The 25,944-nt window shown below is 31.6% G+C and overlaps 2 protein-coding genes, 1 long non-coding RNA gene and 1 pseudogene across 3 annotated transcripts; 2 read left to right on the top strand and 2 right to left on the bottom strand.

Moving 5' to 3' along the window:
• Window positions 1–4,276: 4,276 nt before the first annotated feature.
• Window positions 4,277–8,109, top strand: LOC110632480 (LRR receptor-like serine/threonine-protein kinase RPK2; annotated as a pseudogene).
• Window positions 8,110–10,426: 2,317 nt separating this feature from the next.
• Window positions 10,427–14,594, bottom strand: LOC110632486 (ninja-family protein AFP2). The gene is made up of 2 exons (XM_021780731.2): window positions 13,415–14,594; window positions 10,427–11,130 (listed from the first exon to the last, which is right to left on the bottom strand). The coding sequence occupies exons 1-2, from the start codon at window positions 14,100–14,102 to the stop codon at window positions 10,706–10,708; spliced, it is 1,113 nt and encodes a 370-aa protein (XP_021636423.2). The 5' UTR covers window positions 14,103–14,594; the 3' UTR covers window positions 10,427–10,705.
• Window positions 14,595–19,951: 5,357 nt separating this feature from the next.
• LOC131174063 (uncharacterized) lies at window positions 19,952–23,283 on the top strand. The gene is made up of 3 exons (XR_009144367.1): window positions 19,952–20,078; window positions 22,871–22,942; window positions 23,102–23,283. It is a non-coding gene; the product is annotated as an uncharacterized LOC131174063 (long non-coding RNA).
• LOC110632484 (nuclear transport factor 2) lies at window positions 21,270–25,713 on the bottom strand. The gene is made up of 9 exons (XM_021780727.2): window positions 25,479–25,713; window positions 24,322–24,538; window positions 23,436–23,733; window positions 23,079–23,362; window positions 22,844–22,991; window positions 22,618–22,739; window positions 22,458–22,523; window positions 21,877–21,928; window positions 21,270–21,698 (listed from the first exon to the last, which is right to left on the bottom strand). The coding sequence occupies exons 2-9, from the start codon at window positions 24,499–24,501 to the stop codon at window positions 21,430–21,432; spliced, it is 1,419 nt and encodes a 472-aa protein (XP_021636419.2). The 5' UTR covers window positions 24,502–24,538; window positions 25,479–25,713; the 3' UTR covers window positions 21,270–21,429.
• Between the last annotated feature and the right edge of the window lie 231 nt (window positions 25,714–25,944).

Here is a 25,944-nt window from a genome sequence, read left to right as displayed (position 1 = left end):
TCCTTATCCTTTAAATTTTTCTAAACTGCTATTTAGACAATCTCAAAAGATGCAACAGGCTTTGTAATAGAATTTACAAGTTAACTGAAGTAGCTCTCCTTTACCTTCAATTCCTTCGATGTGGACAGTACCTTCTCTTGGTAGGAATAGCAATAGGTCGAGTTTTTGTGGGTATCCAACCCATAAGATAGTTTTTGATAATATATAATCCGGTTTAGGACGGATTGGAGTTTGAAGAATGATAAACATAACAGGTTTGAGTATATGTTGGATATTTATTACTAGAACCTGTTATATATATATATATTTAATTAAATATAAATATATATTTTTTATAATAATATTTATAAATTTTTATATATTTTATTTTAAAAAATAGAATTTAAATATTTTATGAAATTATTAAATTTTTTAAATATATAAAATATTAATAAAAAATAATTTTTTATTTAAATTATTAATTAAAATATATAAAATTAAATGAATTCATATTTTTTTTGCATAATAATAATTGATATTAGAATAGTTCAAATTTTGAGACTATTAATCGGATTTAGATTTCCTACTCGTTGTCATTCCCACCTTCATCTATTCAATTCAACTTTGGTATTGCTTAGAAGGACAAAGCCTGTGTTGCGGAAGCTGTTGTGGTTCGAGATCACTTGGGCAGATCAGTTGATGGTTTTACTTAAAAGGTAATAGTTGATGGTTTTGCAAATTCAAATACATATCATGTTGGTGGTTATAAACGACAACGTTTGATTGTATAATACAAATTCCTAATGAAATTGAAGAAAGTGCTAATAGTAGGAAATATAATTGTGATTTTATATAAGTATTTTATATAAAATAATATAACATTAACGTATAAATAATTATAGTTATCAAAATTCTTAAAAATAATTATTCGAGTCATTTTAATTTATAATATCTATTTATATAAGAAGAAATTATTCAGTTTTATAAAATTCATGCTCTTTCTTTTATTTACACATGAAATTTATTCTCATTATTTTAAAAAACAATTAATAATTAAAATATATTATAATTTCTTTATATTTATGTAACACCCCTAATTTTAAATTTATTATTTTATGAGTAAATATTAATATTTTATTTTATTTGAATTTTAAGAAATTATTTGAAATTTTTCGGATTTCAGAAATCGGGTTCGATTTTTTTAAAATATAAAACTTTGATGATTTTTAAAAATTAATTTAAAGATCACGTGGTAAAACTAAAAATATATTTGGACTCTACGAATTTTTTTGAGTTTTCTAGAATTTTTTTGAAATTTTTGGGCCTCGTTTTCTGTCCCAAGGCAGAGTAAAATTTAAAATTTTGTATCTTGAATCGGACCGACCGGATCGGACAAGTCGAATCGAACCGGCCTCTTTCTTCCTTTTCTTTCTTCCCCGCGCGCGTCCTGTCTCTCTTCCTCTCTCTCTCCTCCCTCCTCCCCAAGCCACGTCGCCGCCACCCAGCCTTCCCCACCTCGCCGGCGCACTGCCCCAGTGCCTCCCCACGGCCGACCGATGCTCCAGGCTGCCGGAAAACTCCTGCAAAGACCCACCTACGCACGCATGCAGTTTCGGCTTCTCGGCCGAAATTCGGTCGATCCGGCTACTGATTGGGGCGGGTCTTGTGTCAAACTCCATCTACACCTCGAGAGCTTTCCATAGACACCAAGAATATTAAAATCCATTAAGCGGTTTGCCCAATTTTTGTCCAGGAAATTTTAGCCCATTTCAAATTTTGGTCTAGATTTCTCGCAAACCATGAACCCCACGAGAAAACCGAGAGTACCAAAGCGCTCCACTCGTCGAGAGCTTCGCGGCAATATAAATTTCAAAAATTTTTCGACACCATTTTTCGATGGGTCTCACGAAATTTCGTAGTGTTTTTCCGAGCATTAAATGAGCTTAGAAAATTTTGCAAAAATTCAATACTAACCCCCGTATTGTGGGATTCGTGTAGGTACCTTCAATTCACGGAAATTCGACAGTTGCCCCGGTTTATGAATTTCCGGCTAGACAGACAGGCTATCGAAAAAGTCTCGGAATTGGGTCGAGATTTTGGCTATCCCACTATTTTCAGATGTTCCGAATGCATTTCCGAGATCAGAATCGGCATAGGTAAACTCGAACCTTACTTTTTCTTAATTTTTTAGTGCTTGAATGAGATTAAAAATCCATAAAATATTCGTGGTAGCTCATAAAATTATGATTCTTTTTGCATTAGCTTAGTGATATTGCTAAGGACCGCGGGGCAAAGTTTTAGAATTTTTAGAACTCATTTGGGTAGCTTTTGCAAAAAGTGTCAATTATAAGGACTAAACTGTAATTTTACATATTGTGATTGATGACTGTTAGGATGGGCCCAGGAGGGGCTGTGTGATATGATTGAGTTGTGGGTGTATGGTTTGTGGATATATGGTTTGTGGATATAGAAGTGCGTTTTAAACCCTTTTGCAGGTTGGGTAGGTTCTAGGTATAGCGAAGACTCTGCCAGATTTTCGGCACGACTTAGGACATCTTTAGTCTTTTTCTTAGTTTGTATTGAGTCAAATTTATTAAATGATTGTAATAAAATTGTCAGGTGAGCCGGGACAGCCTTCCTCCTTCACCTAGCCGCCACAGTGACTTTGGTTGAGTCTGTGAGTAAAATATTAATTTGAATTATAATTTCGATATTATTATATGTTCAAGTATGCCCATGCATCACTTATAAATATGTATTTATATAGTTAAACACTAGGTACATTTTATGTTGCATTCATAATTGTTAAAGTGCCATGGATGTTGTTGTGGTAATTTGGAGCAGTGTGCATGAGTTGGTGTGCGTGTGGTATGGTGTTAGCTATGGACAAGACGGGTAGACACGGCTTGAGATCTTCGCTGGGACCCGATCCTTCAGGGTAGACACGGCTTGAGTTATTCGCTGGGACCCCGATTTGGTTTACTAAGCGAAAGTCCGGCTTGAGTTCTTCGTTGGCACATATTGGATTAAGAGGCTTGTATAGGGAATCAGCTCTCATATATTTATTGTTTGACCTTATCAGGTGTGTGAGTGCTCTAGATTACCTTTTTGATGTTATGATGTGAAAATATTGACGATATTGCATTTCACTCTACAGGGTGTATTAGCTTTAGATAGCTATAGAGATTATGGTTAAAATTGATATTTTACTCTCTGAGTCGAACGCTCACTCCTGTTCATTATTTTTTCAGGCTACAGGAGAATTATTATTGTGGTTAACCTACTTTTCTTCTTCGCAGGTCATTTATTAATGTTTGTATAATTCTGTTAACTCCTAGAATTTCCGCATGTGTTAGAAATATTTATTTGATTTGGGTCTGTAATATAATTTGCCATGTTGGACCTGTAAACTTATTATATGCATGTATGTTGGACTCGATGAGGGAGCTGAGCTCCCATTTGACTTTATGTTATTATGAGCATGTGGAGGGTGAGCTGAGCTCCCCAATTGATTATATATTGTGTTTATAGGTAGGGTGAGTCAAAAATTCCCCGTTAAAAGGTCCATTTTATGGCCGAACTCTGTTCGGTTGAATTCTTGAAATTGGGCCCAAATGGGCCTTAGAGTTGGGTTGAGGAATAGTTAGGCTTACCACGGGCCTCAGAGGCTTTAAGCTGGCCTAAGTCCTAGTGTCGGTTCGGCCCATAGGTTAGGTCGTGACAATTTATATATCTATTTTTTATTAATTTATATTTAACAAAATATTCAATTTAACCCTTATATTTATTAGAAAAATTTAATTTAACTCATTCTTAATTTTTTATTCAATTTAACTTAAAAATTTCAATGTAATTCAAAAATTAAATTTTATGTACTAAATTTTTTATTTTTTAATTTAAATTAAAAATTAAGAAATTTAATTTCTTGATTGTAAGATTAATTTTTTTTAATTTTTAATTTAAACTAAAAAATTAAAAAGTTTACTTTTCTAATTTTTTAACTTTTAAATTAAATTAAATAAAAAATTAAAAATTAACTAAATTATAATTTTAACTTCAAGCCATTTATATTTCCACAAAAATTATTTTATATGAAGTAACAGTTTCATTTTATAATTTGTCTTTTACATAACCAACAAGAAGCGTTTGGGGTCCGTAAAATCCGGTACACGTCTTACATGTTGCCACGTGGACAACCAAACTGGACCCACCGTGCGCTTGGTCTCACAGGAAGTTGCCTCCTGGTTTGTTGACGGGATGATGCATTAATTGACGGGTCGCGGACCCCACTCTCACCAGTAGAGTGCGCTGGGCCTCTCCGCTTAGACACCTAAGACCAGTTGTAGTAAAGTGCACTAATCGTAGAGGAGAAGAAGAAGAATGAAGAGACCAAGAAATTCTTGCTTTGTGAGTTGTAGAAGAAGGGTTTTGGGCTCACTGGGTTTTCGTTCTTTGTCGTCATTTCTTGAGGAAATGAGAAGAAATTCATTTCCAGAAGTTCTTATATTCCTTCTTCTCTGGTTTTGCGCTTCAATTTACGGGGGAGTGCTTCTTGACAAGTCAGTTCTGCTGGAATTCAAGTCCTTTATTTCTGATACTCATGGGATCCTCTCTAGCTAGAACTCCTGCAATACCGATCATTGTTCATGGGTTGGTGTCTCATGCAACTCTTAATCCCACCGGCGGTGTTGATGGGTTTGAAGGTAATTCTCAGGCTCTTTCTTTAAAGTTTCCTTTTCGTAGGTTTGGAATCAGGAGAAAATGTTCTAATCGTGTTGGGAAGTTAGAGGGGAAGTTATCACCATTGATTGAAAAACTTAAACAGCTTTGAGTTTTGTTGTTGCCTTATAATGAACTTATTAGTGAAATTCCTTTAGAAATATGGGGTTCAGAGAATTTGGAAGTTCTTGATCTTGAAGGGAATTTGTTTACTGGAAAATTGCCTTCTGGATTTGTTGGGTTAAGGAATTTGCGAGTTTTGAATCTTGGGTTTAATAGACTTCATAGGGAGATTCCCATTTCTTTGTAAAATGTGCTGCTTTAGAGCTAGTGAATTTAGCTGTAACAAGTTCAATGTGTCAATCCCCAGCTTTGTTGGTAGTTTCTTTAAGCTGAGGGGGCTTTATTTGGCTAATAATAAGCTGAATGGAACTGTTCCCGCTGTTTTAGGAAGTAAATGTCAGTATTTTCAGCATCTTGATCTGTCTGGAAATTCCCTGCTTGGTGGGATTCCTTATACTTTGGGAAATTGTCGGCGGTTGAGGATGCTTTTGTTGTTTTCAAATAAGTTGAATGGAGAGATTCCTCGTGAGCTTGGTCAGCTTGGAAGTCTTGAAGTTCTAGACATTTCCAGGAATTTCATTAATGGTATGATCCCTTCTGAGCTTGGTCATTGTGCTGAATTGTCAGTTCTTGTTCTTTCAAGCCTTTTTGAAATGTGGCCGAATGACAAAAATAAGAATAGAAAGGTGTCAGTTAGTTTGCCAACTGTTGCTAATCATGAGTACAATCATTTTCAAGGGTCTATTCCTACCGAGATTACAGCCCTTCCAAAGCTATGAGTACTTTAGGCACCAAGGGTAACCTTAGGAGGGAGGCTTCCAAGCAATTGGGGTGGCTGTGAAAGGTTGGAAATGGTTAACTTAGCTTAAAATGGTTTTGGTTGAGAAATAAATGGAGTTTTTGGGAGATGCAAGAAGCTGTATTACCTTGATTTTAGTTCAAATATGCTAAGTGGGGAGCTTGACAAGAAACTTCTAGTTCCTTGTATGACTTTCTTTGATGTTAGTCAAAACCTCATGTCTGGCTCCATCCACAGATTTAATTACAACGTTTGCCCATATGTACCCTTCTCGAATTCAGATCCTGGTGAAGCCTGTGTCCCATCATGTGGTTACACATCATTCTTAAAATACAAAACGGACCTTGCAACCCATCTGCCATTCTCAGTTGCCAATTTGGCAATGATTCACAACTTTGGTGGAAAAAACTTCACTGGTCAGATTTGTTGGCTGCAAGTTGCAGCAGAGAGATTGGGGGAGCAGACTGATTATGCTTTTCTTGCGAGTGGAAACAAGCTTACTGAATCATGTCCTGAAAGCTTATTTGGAAAGTGTGGTAAATTACATGGAGTGATCATCAATGTCAGCAAAAACCAGATATCTTGTCCTATACCATTGAATATTGGTTCAATTTGCAGATCTCTAAGATTTTTGGATGCCTCTGAGAATCAAATTTTGGGGTCAATACCCCAAAGTTTTGGGGATTTGAAATTTCTTGTTGCCCTTAACTTGAGTGGGAACAAACTGCAGGGTCAAATCCCAGCTAGTCTCTATCAGTTGAAGTGTCTAAAGCACATCTCCTTGGCTGGTAACAACCTGACTGGCATCATCCCTTCTAGTTTCAGGCAGTTGGATTCCCTTCAACCATTGGAAATTGCTCCAAATTGATACTGTGAAATTGGGAAATTTTACTTCTTTTCTGCTTGACAACAGCAAACTTTCAGGGCAGATTCCTTCTGGTTTCAATAATGTGAGATCACTGTCTTCGAATGACCCAGCAGATCCATTGCGCATGACTAGTAAGGTGATGAATTGTACCAATGCCCCCGGAAATTCTTTTCCTAAATCTTGTAATACATTCTCCTTTTCTGCATCATCTCCAAATCCAATAGAAAGCAATAGGGATCAACAAAGTAATGCAACTTCTCAATCAGAAGCCAAAACTGAGAGTAAAGGTTTTCAGCCAATTGAGATTTCATGTATAGCATCTGCATCAGCTGTTGTCTCTGTTCTCATAGTTCTAGTTATTCTGTTATTTTATGCAAGAAAATGGGTACCAGATGTCAGGGTTCAGGTCTCCAAACGAAAGGAGATTACAGTTTTTGTTAACATTGGAGTTCCGTTATTATATGAGAATATGGTTGAATCCACTGGGAACTTCAATGCGAGCAACTGCATAGGGAATGGAGGCTTTGGTGCCACTTACAAGGCTGAAATTTCTCCAGGGACACTAGTGGCTATAAATAAGCTTGCTATTGGAAGGTTTCAAGGCGTTCAACAATTCCATGCTGAGATAAAGGCCCTGGGTAGGGCTCAGCACCCTAATCTTGTAACTTTAATAGGGTACCTTGCCAGTGAAACTGAAATGTTTCTCATATATAATTATTTGCCTGGAGGTAATCTGGAAGATTTTATCAAGGAAAGATCACATAGAGTTGTTTCTTGGATGGTTCTCCACAAGATTGCTTTAGATATAGCCTCTGCACTTGCTTATCTCTATCATCAATGTGCTCCTCATGTTCTGCACCGTGACGTTAAGTCTGGTAACGTACTGTTGGATAACGACTTAAATGCATATTTGCCTGACTTTGGGTTATCTAGGCTTTTGGGAACATCTGAAACCCATGTAACAATTGGTGTGGCTGGAACATTTGGATATGTTGCACCAGAGTATGCTATGACAAGCCTTGTGTCCTAGAAAGCTGATGTTTATGGCTATGGTGTGGTTTTGCTTGAGCTGATGCCAGATGAGAAAGCCTTGGATCCTTCATTTTCTTCATATGAAGATGGTTTCAATATTGTTTCTTGGGCCTGCATGCTGTTGCGAAATGGCCAAGTGAATGATGTCTTCAATGCTGTGTTATGGGATTCAGCTCCCCGAGATGATCTAATGGAAATGCTGATCTTGGCTGTCAGATGTACAGTTGAGACCCTCACAACGAGGCCTAATTGAAGCAAGTTGTCCAGCAGTTGAAGCAAATTCAACCTGCCTAATGTTAGCAAGCCAAAGGAGCTTATGAATGTCTACATCCGAAATATGACCAACCATAGAAGGTATGAAATTAGTAGAGAAGATATAATCTTGTCAATTGTACATTTGCAGGCATCCATTTGATGCTAACCTAAAGTCACTGTTTTATGCTTTAATTTACTAATGTAACCATGTTCCATCTTGCATTAGGCAGATGGAAATTATCATATGGTTAACGTAATAACTGTTAAATGTAGAGCATAGGATTAGTGATTACTGAATCTTGGAATGTGATAATTGTTGTTCTGGCTGGAACATCAATATCCCCAAGAAAAATGACATGCTTCAGATTTATGCTAAAACTTTTGAAGTTCTGCATGTGAGTTGGGATATGATTTTATCTTTGATCAAATGAGGGCTGAAAACAGCTATAATTAGTTTGTTTATCAGGGAATGTGGTCATTAGAATCTGAAACTACCATATAAGCTGTTCCTATTTCAGTAACCTGTCTACAGTTCCTGGGAAAGCAACGAGTTCTGGAGATATTGTAGTAAATTGGAAATGAGAATATTGTTTGATATTAAGAAAAAAAAATTAATTTTAAAAATTTCTATTAGTGAAAAAATAAATCTTTAATACAAATGTTTTTTTAAAAAAATTAGCATTAGATTATATTTAATAAAATAAAAGAAAATGAGAATATCTGGAAATTTTAGGAGGAAATTAGTGGGATTTTTGGAGCAATGCAAACCGGGGAAGAGAAGATTTTAAGGGGGTGTTTGGTTTACTTGTTGAGTGCAGCTGATAGCTGATAGATACCCAAACAGGTAAATTATTGTGTTTGGCAAATTTAAAAAAATAGAGCTGATAGCTGATGAGTAACTGATATGATACCCATCAGCTGCAGTTTGTATCAGCTCTATTTTTAGAGCTGTTTCTCATCAGCTGACAGCTGATTTTATTTTATTTTTTATTTTGATCATATTATCTTTTTTTATTTAATTTGAAAATTAATATTATTAATATTTTCATTTTTTATTTGTAATTTTAACATTTTAATTAACGTATTTCAACTTTATTAAAATATTTTTTATTAATAATATAAAATATAAAATATTTTTTTATATCTAAAAACTTAAAATTAATTATAAATTTTTCTATTAACAATAATAATTATTTTATTATTTTATCTATATTTTTAAAATTATTTAATTATCTTAAAAAATAATTATTTTCTTATTTCAATAATAAAATAAATGATATAATATAAAAAATTAATAATTATATATTTAATTTAATAATAAAATAAATAAAATAATATAATAAATTTATAATTTTATATTTATTTAAATAATAAAATAAATTATATGATATATACCCTTATTATTAGTAATTTCACATATCAACAGCAGCAACTAAATATAATTTTACCAAACACTTCACATAAAACAGCTATCATCAGCTATCAGTTATCAGCTATCAGCTAACAATAACAGTTATCAGCTAACAGCTATCAGTTGTATTTAACAGTTAAACCAAACACGCTCTAAATAAATGATAAAAGCATAAACTCAGAGGGAGTTTAGCTTAGTTTATAAAAATCAGTTTATAGTTTATAACCACTTAGTATTTATAAGTTAATTTAAACTTATAAACATTTAAAATTTTAAACAGTTACGTACTTATAAGTGACTAATAAGTAATTAATGTATTTACTAAAAAAATAATTTAAAAATATATTTATTTTTTTAAAATAATTAAAAAAATATTAAATAAAATTTATTATAAAATTTTAAAAATTAAATAAATATAATATAATATAATATTTTACCAAACTAATTTATAAATACAAAATTTATAAGTATAAAAAAGTATCCTCCATATTTGCCTACCCCAATTTTATATGGGTGTGAAGTTGACAAGAACAAAAGCAAGGGAAATTAATAACTCCACCATTAACAGCCCTCAAATGAAAAAAAATTAAAAAATTAAAAAATAAAATTAGGGTTATGGGCAGTGTCCAAAAAATCTTAAAAGTAAAAGGGAAAATACCAAAGGAAACCCTTCGTCTTGATTTTATCAAAATGATAACCAGAGGACCTCAAGGATTAAGAGAGTTCTTTAGTACTTTAAGCCCAATGAAAAAAAAAAAAAAATCTTCGTAATTTTTTCTATTATTATTAATTTAATTTTAATCTTTTATATTATTTCAGTTTTACTAATAAATTTAATTAAATTTATTAATTAAATAATTTAAATAATTTATTTATTAATATTTTTATTAATTTTAACAAGCTTCTTATTAATAAAAAAATATTTAATATATAATATTCGTATTTTAATTTTAAAACCTATTTTTTTATTAATACTTTTAATTCATCCCTCTCCTAACTTTCTCAAATTTAAGATTAAAAAAATTAAAAATTAGGTAAAATAATTACAATAAAATTTTATTTGATTTACTAAAATAACATTTTCAACAAAATAAAAATATTTTAAAATTACAAATATAAAAGTATACATTGAATATGTGCCTATTTACTCCAATTAAAATTGATTATTTTTTTTAATAAAAAATTATTCATTTCTATCCTAATCTACATTGATTACTATATAAATTTTTATGCATTTTAAATAGAAAGAAATAACTAAACGCATAAGATATATTCGTTTAATTGCCTAACTTTATTAGGATTAAAAAAAATGTATATAATATATTTTCAAAAGGAAATAAATAATGCCCTGACTTTCACTTCATCATACGCATGAATTCACAGTTGAAACAACAGATTGAAACTAAAAGGAAATTTTAAGAGAGACACTCTCAGAGTTCCAGCTGAAAGTCTCTCTGAAACATGGAAAAAACAAAGAAAAAACAAATAAATAAAATCTATCTTCCAAAAATTCTCACTTTCTTTCTCCTATTTCACATCCCCGCTTGTGTACGTTTGAGGGGTTGACATGATAACCGAGTTAAAAAAGAGAACTACCAGAAGTATTTACGACTATGTGCCTAAGGGGATGATCAACATCACCCCCACCTGCATGCTTCACAAACTCTGCTGGGGAGAGAAAGCTGCCATGGCATACGCACATTATCCTCACTTCTTCACCCTTTCCATACTTGTACAGAATGCCTTCTACTCTCTTCCCATTAGGACCATCTCCTATAGTGAAGACACAGGGCATGTCTTCTATTGCATTTGTCCCAATTTCCCTCCCTCTATTTTCTGCAGAATCAAGTTTCTTGGACGGATTCTCCATTTCTTGTCTGGAAGTTCTGCATGTGTTTTCCATTGTCTTTGTCGTCCCTGAAGAACCAACAGCTTCTTGATTGCTTCTATCTTGCAAGGATTGATTACTCATGGGACTTCTTGCTTCACCACCACTGCTTGATCCTGTGATGCATATGAGATATATGAGAAGGTAAATGTCAGTTATTTTTTTCCATGTTTTTCGTTCACTTGCAATAGATCTAAATAAATATAGTGCACTGGCATCCAAGATGCAATAGGTTCACAGCTGATACTGTCAACTATCAATGCCACCCATTTATTCAATTTAAAAATCTTCAAGAAGACACAAAAACAATGGAAAAAATGTAGATGATAAAAAGAAAGCAAGTGAAGAATTCAAGAAAGTTATACTTAAAAAAGGACACTCAGCAACATCAGTAGAGTCCAAAATAAGCCATTTCAGTAAGTTGCAGAACAATTCTCCATTTCGCTGAAGTGTTGTCATTCTTTCAAGTCAAACCTAGTGATATAGAACTACGAAGAACACTCATAGGGGATGAGAAACAATTCTCAATTTTGTATTTGTTCTTAAAATCATTTCTCAAGTTATCAATAATAAAAGTCTCTCTAATAAATCAATCTAACTAGGACTATAAAACCAACATTAACTAGGAAAATACTAAACCTAATAGAACTCTTCAAATATTTCGAAATAACAGAAACCTAAACTTCTCAATTTTACAATGAAAAATTAAATTAGCATTTCCTATACTGAGTCTTCCTAGAATGCATCACATTCTACCTTTATTGGAGAAAACTTGACCTCAACTTTTGTAGCGCTAAAGAATCATGAACTGAATTGTGAGAACAAACAAATCTATCTTTTTGGATGGTAGCAATAAGATTGAAACAGAAAAACAACATTCTTTCCTTAACATCCATGAAAACATCTTAAAATATAAAATTAGTTACAACTATAGTTGAAAGGCTCTTCAATGCACCAGGAACAAAAGAATTAATCAAATCTTTAATTTCCACCGTCATCTCCATGGCTTTATTTTCCTCTTTCCCTATGATAGATTCCTCAAGCTTTTCTTACTCGTTCTTTTTTTTTTCTTTTACTCGTTCTTAGCAGCTTCTTTATCTACAATAGGCTGCTCAAAATTTTTCAACTCAATCTTATCATCTTGGATTTCAACATGTGCAGGTTCAGAATTCAGAACTTTGGATTCTTCAAGTTGCTCTTCAAGCTCTTCACTATCAAATTCTCGCTTTGCATTCTATTGACGTGTAATTCTTCAAAACCTCCCTCCCGATTTCCCAATATTTATGGCCTACATGAGTAGGTTTGCCCAAGTACACCTGGGCAATTAATAGCATCATTGAAACCAATTAAGAAAGTAGACTACACAATCTCTGCTTCATCTTGGAATTTTTTGCACTTTTTATCTGTTTCCCGCAAAGTTGATGCAAGCATGACAAGAGGCCTTATTTTCTCATTATAACACAAATTTGCAGTGTTTATGCAATTGTGGCCTAGTCTAGGGAAAAAAGGATTTTATAGTGATGCACTTAAAAAAGGGTGCATCTTTTATAAATGCAATGACAGCAAAAATCATGGCAGACATCAAGAGGAAAGCCTATCACCACAAAATGAGCCACCCTTTCCAGCAAACAATACATGTAATCCACAATGAGAACCATGGTCCACGCACTTACACTGAACAAAATGCCCAACCCAGTTGGTCAGTCAAGTTGGTCAAACATCAAAGCCCATAGGCTTACACTGATTGAAACAAATGAAATCCACCAAAACTTAAAACCAAACTATTCCACAACACAAAGCAAGCAAATTTAATGTTAAGTTACAGCCATTTAATTCCCACCAATGGCAACGAAACAATCGTTATTAGAATCTTCAACTAATATGACATCTCATTACCCCAAATAATTCCTTGCTTTAAAACAAACATTATACGCCATCTTCTTTGAAACCCAAAATCCATTATTTTCTTCAAAGTTTCTGAAAGCAAACTATACTTCACTCAACAGAACCTAACACAAGTACTTAAATTAGTTGAGTAACAGTTGCATTTATTGAAAATAAACAAACATCAAAATTTAGCACATTTTCACAACTCTCTCTAAGCAAACCAAAATTTTAGCAGGTGACATTTACAAAAGTATTCTAAAGAACAGAAATGTTAACAACTTATGAAAGGGGAACACTTTCTCAACCAGCACACAGACCTAATAAATGATTAATTTAGCATAACATAAAAATCTACTGTTCAACATAACTAAACATCAAAATGATATCCAAAACTCTCCTCAAAAATAAAATAAGTGAAGCAAAACAATTAACCAAAATACCAGAGAAAATAGAGGGAGGAGAAGGGGGGAGGGGGTGAAAGTAAAAAATAGAAAAAAAAAAATTAAATATTACCTTGAACAGGCTTGCTCTCCATTTCCGACATCCCAGAAGAGCTTCCTCCTTGAGACTCCATAGACCCTTGTGAACCCTGATGCTGCCCCACCAATCCCTGCAAAGTATTACCCCTATTCAGTTTCATTGCCCCGATATTACCCAGCCTCGTCCATGCGGCTGTCCAATTTCCTCTATTCGCATTCAATCCCCTTCTCTCCTCCTCCAAATTCAAGTCTCCTCTCAAATTGGCATTCAAGTTCTTTTGCTTTTCGCTTCGTCTTCTCTTGGCTTCCATTCTCCTCAAACTCTGCATTTCCTTTCTCTTCCTCCACTCCTCCTCTGTCTCTGTAGGCAAAGAAGATGTCCTCATAAGGACAGGATACGACATAAGAGACGTATTAAATGCATCGTCCTCTCTCACTAGTGGTATTGAGCCGGCTATCGAAGATGACCGTGTTAGTTTCTTGGAGGTCTTGTCAACACCAAATCTGCCTCCAAGTGACAGCCCCAGATTCAGCTCAATCTCCTCCGTATCTTCTCCTTGAGTTGGTGACGTTTTGTATTGCTGCTGCGAGTCACTCAACATAAATCTCTGCAACAGATCTCTTGGGTATCTGTTTATTTCCAAAGACAGGCTCTCCATTGCTTTGCTACTGCTACTGCTGCTGCTTCTATTTCTGCTTTTGTTTTCATTTTCTTCTCCCATGTTTGTTTTTGGTTTTCTCGAAAACAAAAACAGGGAAGAGAATACAGAGACGAGAGTTTCAGTGGACTAGACAGTATTTTTTGGGCAATGAAACGGAGCATGGAAAAGAAAAGCAAATTTTTGATCTGACTTAGAAAAAACCATGCCTAAAAAAACTTGAGTTATATTATCTTCGTTAATGAATATGCACCATAAGGCGTCACAATTAAAACCCAAAGCCGCAACCCACAAGCCCAAAACAGAAAGGTTTCTGTTTTCCTATTCAATCAGGGGAAAAAAAAACCCGTAGACTTTTTTATTGAATTTGTGAAAAGCATGAACTCATGAAAAAACGAAATTTCTTCAAAAAAAAAAAAAAGAAAATCAAGAAACCCAGAAAGAAGTGAATAGTGGATTAACAATAGAGACAGAAACAAGCAGAAACAGAGGAATACAACGCAAACGGAAGCTGAAGGTAGAGGGAGAAGAGAAGAGAGGAGAGAATGGGTTCGGCTAACAGTAATAAAAGAGAAAAAAAAAAAAAGAAAATATATTTATTGATAGACGAAAATACCCTTCACGTTCGGAAGAGAGTATCTGGGAGAGAGCCAAGTGGCGATCATGAGAGGCGACAGAGCGACACGTGCGTAAGACTGACAGAAACCTTTTTTTTCCTTAATTTAAAAAATAAAATAAAAATATTGTTATGTTTTGTCCTTTTCGAGTCTCTGTTACCCAAGACAAGTTGCGCTTTCCGTGTGGACGCGTGTCGCATGCAAGTAAAGCAAGGAAAAGTGGCCACGTGTCCTTCAGTTTAGGAGTCTGGGAATTGAACACGTGGAAGCGATGCTTTTGGGATTGGTACCCGTGAGGATACGCCGTAGATTTTGGATTTTTGGTCTAGTGGCTGCATTGGTCTTCCAGGGTTCCACTTGTTAAGATGATTCTTTGGTACTACTGCGTTTCAGTACCAGAGGTCTGTGTGCTAAACTTCAATTATCGTCCCTTTTATTATTTATTTATTTTCAGCAGCCCACAGGATAAATTTTATGATAAATGAACCCATTTGTGTAATTGAGTTTTTCAATCTTTTATTTCTATTCTAATATTTTATTATATTTTTAAAATTAAGAAAAATGAATTTTTTATATCAAAAGAAAGCATTAAAAATAGTGCATTAATGTATGCAACAATTAGGCCTAGAAATATGGTTAATATGTTATGCGATTGTTTAATTTCTAAAAATGTGAAAAATAAATTTTATAAAATTATGGTTAAATTAAATATGTTATATAAAAGTGAATGTTATATATTTAATATGTAAAATATTCACAAGATAAATATATCAAGATATAAAAATGTTATGATTGATATTTGATATTGCGATGATGAAAAATATTTTTTTATATTTATTAAAAAGTATATGTTAATAAAATTAAAGTGTCAATTAGGGTGACTCGATGTTGCTTAATATAGAGAATTAAATAAAATGAGAAAATTTTTAAAAAAATATATTAAATGATGTGAAGAAAAGTAATATAAAAAAAATTTAGAATTTCAACGCTTTATTTATTTTATAAAACATAATTTATATATGAAAATTATTTTTTATGAAAATTTTTTTTTAATAAAATATTTTCTATGAACATATTTTTTTGTTATTTTATTGTAATATTAAATTAATTCTACGTGTTTATATAGCACATGTATAAAAAAAGAGAAAATTATTTTCTTTAAAATTACTTAATTTTTTCTTTGATCAATAAAACATCTTTTGTTGATAAATTTTCTGAATGTTTCAAACCTTTAAAATTGTAAAAAAAATAATTTCTAAAAGAAATATTTTTCACAAAATAAACTAAAGTTAATCTCCAACAAAATGAAATAACAAAATAAGATTCATATATCATGCAAACTCTAACAATTTTTAAATTAAAATTAAGACTTAAAACTCCATTTATTTAGTAGAAAATAACTCATATGTGAAAATTATTTTCTATTGAAAATGTTTTTTAAATAAAATATTATTTATTATTTGATTATAATATTAAATTAATAGTATATATTTATTTTATATATGTATAAATATTTTTATATTTTAATAAGATTATCAAAATTTATAAAACAAAAAAATATTTTTTATAAAATAAAAAGAATCTTTAGGTTATTGTAATAAGTATTATTAAAATATATAAATGTCTTTATGTAAGATCATAATAATTATTAATTCTTTATCTTGGTTCATGATATTCTGTCCATAACATTTTATATTCAAATATTTTCAAATGTGAACCAAACAAATCAAGCTTAATCATTAAATGCTACTAAGTCACCACCTTTGAATGGTATTTACGATCACACCATTTCTAGCTATATATACAAAACATTTCGCACATGAGATCATAAAATATATATAATCCAAACTCAAATATGAAAAAATTGAGTAATTTTCAGTACAGTTTAAATTTTATATTTTAAACGTTTAATTTGAATAGGAATCTTAATTAATAATTAATCATATGTTAAACTTAATTAATAATAATTATTTGATTACATAAAATTAATCATGCATGTGTTAGAAAAAATTTATCAATCGATTCAAAAATAAATACTGTAATAATAAAATAAAAGAGACAATTTGTAATATAATTTGGTCCGATACTAGTCTATGTCCACAGAGAGCAATAAATTCAGTGTTTAAGCAAACCCACTAAAGCAATATCTTCTCTAAAACTTAGAGGGAAACTTGAGAGTAAATTCCACTCTCACTTGGTATTTAAGCAAACTCCATTGGAACAATGGCAGCATGCTCCTCTGAAAAAACGACACTCAAATAAGGAGCTGATCGTGATCAAAATCGCCGGCAGCATTTGGCTTTGGATGCAAAATTATCGGCAATGGTCAAAGAAACAATGTTTCGAGTCAACGAGGTGGGCGTTGGAATTGAAATTAAATCGGCGAGGAATGGGTGTGACACACACGTGGTCTCAGTCTCAGACAAAAAAACCCATGTCATAGGTAGAGAACGTGGCGGTCCACAGGGATTAGGGTTATAAATAGACAAATAAAAAAAGAGAAAAGCCAAGGGATTTGAAGGTTATTTAGTGCAACGTGTCGAAAAGCTATGGATGTACACACGTGGCAAAGAGGGTGAGGGCTCCCACTAGTCAGTGCATTATTGCGAGTTGCAATCAGTTGAAACCGACCTCTCGAGGTGCCTTTTGGTCACTCTTTGGAAGGTTTTATAGTTATAACTTAATAATAATTCATTTAATAATAAAATTATAAGCATAATAAAAAAATAAAATAAATATTTTCAAATTATTTTAAATTCGTTATTTTAATAATTAATTAGCGTTGTGGGCAAAGGGATCAGAGGCACTGGAGAGCCACGTGTTAGAAAATAACTGAGTAATTAAGGTGACAGCGATTTGTAATGATGAAAGTCGGAGAGGCAGGAACATAGAGATCTTCATAGGATGATTTGCTATGACACGTCACCCATATTTATTTCAGATTCTCCGACACTTCTGGTTTGCCACGTATTTTTTGTTTTTTTTATTTTCTTATAACAGAAGCAAAAAGGACAGCAATGCACTTGTAATGCAATCACCGATACTTTAGAAGCGGGGAAAGTGTAAATTACTTTTTAGTCCTTTAATTATTTTAAAATTAATATTTTAATCCTTATTTTTTAAAAAATATTCAATTTATTCCTTTTCATTTAATATCATTATTATTTAATCTCCATTCACTTTTATCAATCAAATCATTATTTAAGAGGCTATTAAATGTTAATAAGTGATAAAAATATAAATAATAATAATAATAATTAAAAAATAAAAATATTTATAATAATAAAAATTCATAGGCGAAAGTATTTATTATTAACTATAAAAATTTAAAAATTTAGATAAACATAAAAATTATAATCTAATTAAAATTTAAAAATTAATTAATAATTTTTCAAAATAAATTTTTTAAAGTGATATTAATTTTTAAAAGATGGAAAAATTTTAAATATTTGAAAATTTTAAAAAAAATTCAATTTACTGATTTAATGAATCAAAAATTAAAATTTTTTAAAATTTTAATTATTTTAAAAATCACAAATTCTCTTTTAACATATATTTAAAATTTAAAAACAATTAACTATTTTTAAATTTTGATTTTAACACTATATTTCATATAATATTTTTTTCCACTATAACAAAGTAATATAATTACATATTATATTAAATTTATCTCTTTAATCTAATTGAAGATATACTATTTACGTTGATATTAAAATATTTTCAAAGAATTTGTTATTTTGGTTAAAATATTATAATTCCTATTAATAAAATTGTGTTGATCTAATAATATACAGTGCGAAGGCCGAGCAAAAAAAAAACTTGATTTGGTTATACTAAGAATATTTATATTAAATATAGAAAAAAAAAACATTTATATTAATAAAAAATATTATAAAATATTCTTGATGCATATAAAAATAATATATAATAAAATTTATATATATATATATATATATATATATATATATATATATATATATATATGAGATATTCACCTCATAATTTAGATAAAAAAATGGATTGAGTCATGTCTACTCTAAATAAAAATATTTAATGAGTTTAAATTTATAATTTTTTGTTACATTTATTAGTTTTAAGGCTTTTTTTATTAAAAAAAAGCTATTTTTTTTAATATATATGCTTTGGAATCATAAAATACATAACTAAACAATATAAAACAATAAAAGCCCTATTTAACTACTTACACTATTTGGATGAGGAAAAAAATAAAATAATAAAAAATATATAATAATTAAAAAGAAAAATAATTTTTTCATTTTATGTTTAAATAGGAAAAAGAAAATATTAAAAAGAAAGTTACCTTTTCAACAATAAAATTATAATTTTATCATGAAATATTAAAAAAGAAGTTAAAAATATAAAGATATTTTTATAATTTTACATATTTTTCTTCTACTTTCCTCTTAATTTGGAGAGAAAATTAGAGTAATATTCAATATTTATATTCACTTTAATATTTTCCTTTCTCTATATTTTTTTCCTTAATCAAATATATATTAAATAAAAAATAAAATTATTTTCCTCTCATATTTTTCTTCCTATCTTATTTTTCTTTAATCCAAACACAGGGTTAAAGTTTAGCTCAATAATCACTAATTTCTTAGAAGTTTTTTTGAATTTTAATAAGTCATTCAACTATTAAAAAAATTAAATAAGTCACTTAAATTAAAAGAAAAAGTTTATTATTATTATTATTATTATTATTATTATTATTTTAAAATCAAATAAATACTCCGGTATGTAAGATCTATTTAGTATTATTGTTGAAAAAATTATTTTTTTAAATATATTAATTAAAGAATATTAAAAAATAATTAAAAATTAAATTTAAACAATTTTAATCATAAGAATATTAAAATAATTAAATAATTTTTTTAAAACTATTTTTTTCAACAGTATCTAAATGGAGCTTTTATTTAGAAAACTAGTTTTAGGTTTTGAAACTTAATACCAAACAGAGCTGTAGTAGTTACCTACTAGAATATTGTAAATCAAATACATAAGATTACTGACGATGACCCCATACATCAAAAAATCTTTATACAGTCTTGATTGTATTTATATTGAAGAAAATTATACTTCAAATTTTTAAAATTTGAAGTGCTAAGTAAGAATTTATTTGATATATTTTTAAAATTTGAAGAATTTATTAAATTTCATTAATTTAGAGAGGAACACAAGTGGGCTATGGGACCCAAGCTCAACAAACAAAATCCAATACCAGTACAAGAGCCCAGAATACTGGATGGAAGACTCTAGAAACCTTCACTGAGAGCCAATTTCAAAACCTGTTTTCACCGCAGAGCATGGCTGGTAGACATAGAGGAAGCACCCACAACACTAATCCAATATCTCCAGCATCGCAGCGCAATAGAAACAGAAAAAAGGACTTCCAATTGAGGTTTGAAGTACAACTTCTTTTAATTTCTCGTATGCTAGTTCTCTGTTTTGGGATGAATTCGAGCTCTTTGTTATCTGTTCTTCACTGTGGTGTATTTTCATATATATTAAAAAATATATTAAAAATTTTTATTTTTATTTAAAATAAATCGTTTTTCTAAAAATTTTGAGATTTGATACCTATAAAGATGTTCTTAAACAAAGAATCATAAGTCCAACATTCTTAGAATTATAAGACATGTTTACTTTTAGAAAATAATTTTTATTTCTATTTTTCATATTCTAAGAAAACTTCTATTCTTCTTTTCAGAGAAAATAAGGGAAAAAATAAAATTTTTTTTCACTTGTCAATAATAATAATAAAAAAAAACAGTTTTGTAAGGAAAAAAATTAACTTTTTTCATAATTTCAATATATATATATATATATATATATATATATATATATATATATATATATATATATATATATATATATATATATATGAAAAACTTATTTTATTTAAAAAAAAATTTAATATATAATTGTTTTATAATAAATTTTTCTAAGTAATTATTTAATTTTAATTATAAAAAAACATAATATAATTTTAGCAAAAGAAAAGTCATTATCTTTTTACATTTGAAAAATGGTCAGAAAATAAAACTTTTATTGTAAAGAAAAACAGCAAAGAACAATTTAAAGTTACTCGTTTAGAAAACTGAAACATGTGAATATGAACCTATTTTTGTTTAGAAATCTTTTCTAGAAAATTATTTTAGTTCTCACGCCCACATAGTCTCAAGGAGCAGTCCAAAAACACAAAATTTATAAAAGCTAGCACTAATTAAATTCAGAGCAATTTGTAAAATAAGAAACAAATCCATGGATATAATGACAGTCTCATGTAAGAAGACTAAACACAGCCTGTTCTATAAATAATCTCTGCATGTTTGGACCCTTTTATTTATTTTTGAAGTACAGACTGTTACAAAGCAAAAATGAAAGCAGATACAAAATTACCAATATGTTTCTCTTCAGATTAAGCTTTTGCTTAACAAGTTTTAATGCACATATCCAACATCAAATTTCAGGTGCAGGCAAGTACTGTGCATGTACGTGAAAGAGAGAGAGAGAGAGAGAGAGAGAGAGAGAAGCATTGTAAGCATGAGAGAATGTAGATATTAAAAAAAAAAAAAAAAAAACCATGATCTTTCTAATAAAAATGTTCTGCCTTAAATAGATGGTGCAAAATGCTTAAAGTTACTCTTATCAGTTGTGCCAAGGCCGCAATCTCATTGCCTAAATATTTGCCTATCTGAATATTTGACCAAAAAAATCTAGTAAAACAAAATTCAGTAGAGAGCAACAAACTAGTTCTTTCCACGTGGGGAAAGAGATTGGGTTTGAGTTTGACCTTGAATTTCTCGGGCAACTCTTCCTCCTCCATTCTGATAAACTTTCTGGTTAGCTTCCCCATTGCGTCTAGCAGTACCACGGAACTGACCACCAGATGATCCGCCCTGATTGTCAAACTCATTCCTCACATAGCCACGACCGCCACTAAAGTTTCCTCGACTCCTAAAACTCTCACTTCGAAAACCACCCTTTCTAGGTGGGAATTTCCCACCTTCATTATTGGCTACAAAGGCAACCAAATAAGGTTAGGCTTATATTATCCCTAAAAAACTTCAGCTTTTTAAGTGTATAAGCCATTATGTAACATGATTGAGTCTAAAAAAATATAAATTGAAAAGTGCACCTTGCAATAGAAAAAATCGAAATAAGAAAAAGAAAAAGGAGAATGATGTTTGACTTGCCTTTTTTTTCCTCAATATGAGCTAGTCGGTCACCAATCTTGATAGAAGAAACCTGAAACAGGATGATTTTTAAATATCAGACACATGCAAGAGAAAATGTCCTATTTACATAATAAATTTCAATTCAAAATGAACAACATTTAACTCTTTGAAAGAATCAAATTGCAAGTATGAACATAGATTTCAAAGAAAGAAAAAAATTGAATATATATATATAATGACAAAGTAAGTGGATTAGTTTTTCCCTGTTCTCAATGATTTTAGACATCAGTTTTCTTTTGAAAAAGTGATCTAAAAGAGAGTGAGTGAGAGAGGGACAACAAGAGGTTATGCAACTAGCAAACACATCTCAGTTTATCTTTGAATCAATCACACAGAATAACAATTAAGATGAGACTCAATTTTATGAATAATTAAGAAAAAGTTAATGATGCTTACGGCAACGAATTACAAGAACAATAGAACATACAAGGAAATGGAAGAGCAGAACCAAAAAAAAAAAACTAAGGTTTTTAATTTAAAAGAAAAAGGAATGCAAGATTAAGCTTAGAGCAAACATTAAGGATAGGTGAAAACAATACCTCAAGGGCACTTTGCATGGAATTTGCAGATTCGAACTCCACAAAGCCAAAACAATTCTTTTCTTGCTGGACAGAGGAGTTCCATATGAATGCATTAGTCTCGCATCAAAAGTACAAACAAAAGAAAGTGAGATTGAACGTAATTAAATAAGAAATATACCTTATAACTTCTGACTTGAACACCATTAGGTTTGATGGGCCCAAATTTCTCAAAAGTCTCTATAAGCTGTTCGACAGTTGCACTCATTGGCAAATTGGCAACAAAAATGGAGTAACCCTTAACTGCAGCAAATAGATTGATTATATAACATCTGAGGAAAAGCAGTAGTCTCTAGAAGGTTACAAGGCGAAAAAACCCATAGAAAAGAAAATAAATAAACAATAACCTGAATTAATGTTGTTTTTTTCCACAGGTTTGTTATTAGCCGGGCGTGGGGATGCTTCAGGCACAACAATTGCAGGTGATTGTTCAACAGGTTTGGCAGGTAAAATCCTCTGTTGAAATGGTTGCTTTTTATAATTCAATTCATTTGCCTGAGCGAACACAACATCAGAAATGAATTATAGTCAATCATGATGATGATGATGATGTTTGTACCAAACCTATATGAGTGAACTTACTACTGATGCATATGACTTCTTAGGAAGATTCTCCTGTGCATCAGAAACAATTGCCTCAGAAACAATTGCTTCAGAAACTGAACGAGCATCACTATGGACCGTATCAGATGAAACTGGGGGCACATCATTCTGACTTGTACCAACTGATGGACTAGAAACAACTTCATCAACATTAGAAATCTTTCCATCGTCTGATGGATGACTAGTTTCCTCATCTTGAACAGTATCTTCCTCCAACAGAGGAGTATGATCCACCACAGAGTGATTGGAAACCATAGTTGGCTCTGAAATAGCAAAGTCAACAAAAATCTTCGTGACCAAAATAACAACAATCAGAGAAAAAATATTTAAAGTTACCAGGATCTGGTGTGATGGGAGCAGCTGGAGCAGCTTCATCAGCATCATTGATTTTAATGGGCACTACTGCCTCATCATCCACATACCTAAAAACATCATTTAAAACAAAATAGGCACGACTGTCTTGTGGGGCCAAAAAGAATAATTGTGTAAATTTTCGTCTGATGTTGTCCTTCCCAGTAAAGAAACCAGTCACCAAAACAATCACGCCATCTCCAAAAGACTCTTGAGCATCAGTCGTCAATATCTCAACCTCACAATTCTTATAGTCAAGGGAAAGGATCATCTTGTCAATGCCCTGTTCCAAGAAAGGCAATAACAATTACTCATTAGAACGTGCAAATATTTTGCCCGAAGTTCTACAAAAAGCAATGCTAGATTAAAAAAGTAATAAAAACATCAAAGATTGGCAGAAAGATATATTCATTTCAAGACACAAAATCAGTTCTTACTAGTGCCCAACAAAAATAGATAAAACAACTGTCAGCAAGACAGGTTTAGACCACACCAAGTAATATGACAAGCTGTATAAGCAAAGCATGATACATTTGACAAAGCACATGCAAACATGACACATGCTTTTTGCATAAAGTAAGACACAAATGGAGGGAATTGGCAAAAACAGATCCTACATAATAAATCATAATTAATACAAACATAGAGCAATGGCTCTTTGGTTGTGGGGAAGTAATTCATCGTGGCAATACAACATTGAGAAATAAGCTAGTGGTAAAGCTCGTGCATGTGAAAAAAATGCACATGTTAATGCAGAGCAAGTGCACCCATTTGAGTGAGATACTGGCAATATTGCTAACTGCCAGATGAAGTTGTTCAACAAAATCCACCAAAATCAATATGTAGTTAACTAGTCTTCCACAGAACTTACCTCTAAAGTTGATGCAGACAACATGAGTCCGTCAAAATCTGGCCGGCTAATCACACTAGAATTTTGGTAAAATTTATGAACAACCTCTGGAGACTTGGACAGTATATTATAGTACTGCTCCACAAAGGCATTCCCCACCACTTGAGCAGTTGGGGTAGATTCTTCTGCCTGGCCCGCCATCCGTGCCAAAATATATTTATATATATTATTTTAGTACCTAATCAAAAGTTAAGAACCCAAAAAGTATGAACACAATCATGAATTTATAGAAATAAGGAACTGGACATGAGAATATACATGAAATTAGACACAGACCATGGACAAATATACCATTTGTTTACACAAACAGAATAACATGGAGCCAATGCAAATGAAGATTGCATATATTCAGTAAAATATTTGAAGATCCCAGTCCCAAGTAGACTCAATACTAATGGGCGAAGCCAGCTTCTTAATCAATGTAACTAATTAAGAAATAACAGCATTAATGCAATATGAAATGGTGAAGCAAGCACAGGTCCAACCCCAAACCCAGGCTAAACCTCTCAGAATATTGATCAACGATATACCTTAATGGGAAGAAATCATACATAAAATTGCACCAAAATCTACTGGAATCATTAAAACATCTAACTATTAGATCAAGTGAGTCAAAGTTTCGGGCAAAACAAAAACTTAGAGAAACCCTACTCACAGAAATTTGGATTTTTAATCACATTGCAGCTTCAAATAACATCACAAACCAGTTTTATGACAAAAGACAATCTTTTGATCACGTTACCAGCAGATAGGGTCAAATATAAGCAATTTTATTCGCTACCCAAAAAGTATCAAGCAGGAAAACAACAAGGAAAAAAGATAGAATTTCTGAAAACATCAGAAAGACATTACATTTAGGTCAAAATTTCATAGTTTTATCCATAAAAAAACTCCAAATCCAGATCTAAATAACCAACAAACATAATAAGCAAATCTAGAATGGAAAGACTACCCAATCAATGCCATAGCTAAACAAACTAACCCCAGACTCTAGCTAGTTCAAACACCAAATTTAGGATCAACCCAGTTAAACGATGATATTTTCACAGACAAAATCGCAATAAATCAACCAAATCAACCAATCCAGAGAAGAAAGGATAGAGGGAACTAAAGGCTACCTCCTTAAGGCAATCAGATTCTCTCTCTGGACTGAGAGAGAAGAAAATTAAGACAGATAAATAGAGAAAGAGGCGGTAGGAGCTAAAGATCACAGAAAAAGGTATAGATCAGAAGGAGTTTTGGAGCTTGAGGGATTCCAAAATCCTGCGTTTAATTCCCGACCGTCAATAGATTTCCGTTGCAGCTGTGGGAGAGAGTTTTCTAGTTGTGTTCTGTGTATTAATGTGTCTCTGTCGGTCCCTGCCCTAGTGTATATTTTCAGGAAGTGGGATCCACCACTACGTTGCACGTGAGAATATTGTGGGTCCCCGCAAAATAGAGTTTTCGTGGCCCTGATTGCTTTTGATTGGTCCCTCAAATCGATCTTGATGTGGATTGACGGCTTGATTTTATTGACTTATATGAGCTGCAGATGAGCCGCATCGTCCTGAGGGTCGGTGGGAGGTATGGTGTAACTGCGCGCTC

Source organism: Hevea brasiliensis, chromosome 2 (genome assembly GCF_030052815.1).
Source record: "Hevea brasiliensis isolate MT/VB/25A 57/8 chromosome 2, ASM3005281v1, whole genome shotgun sequence".
Taxonomy (NCBI): domain Eukaryota; kingdom Viridiplantae; phylum Streptophyta; class Magnoliopsida; order Malpighiales; family Euphorbiaceae; genus Hevea; species Hevea brasiliensis.
This window is presented reverse-complemented; position numbering and strand designations above follow the sequence as displayed.

Coding starts and splice junctions, on each gene's coding strand:
- LOC110632486 (XM_021780731.2), bottom strand. CDS start 14,102: ATGGGAGAAGAAAATGAAAACAAAAGCAGAAATAGAAGCAGCAGCAGT. Junction 11,131..13,414: donor GGAGAGCAAGCCTGTTCAAG/GTAATATTTAAT, acceptor TATGCATCACAG/GATCAAGCAGTGGTGGTGAA.
- LOC110632484 (XM_021780727.2), bottom strand. CDS start 24,501: ATGGCGGGCCAGGCAGAAGAATCTACCCCAACTGCTCAAGTGGTGGGG. Junction 23,363..23,435: donor TCCCATCACACCAGATCCTG/GTAACTTTAAAT, acceptor TTGCTATTTCAG/AGCCAACTATGGTTTCCAAT. Junction 22,524..22,617: donor TTCAAGTCAGAAGTTATAAG/GTATATTTCTTA, acceptor TCCTCTGTCCAG/CAAGAAAAGAATTGTTTTGG.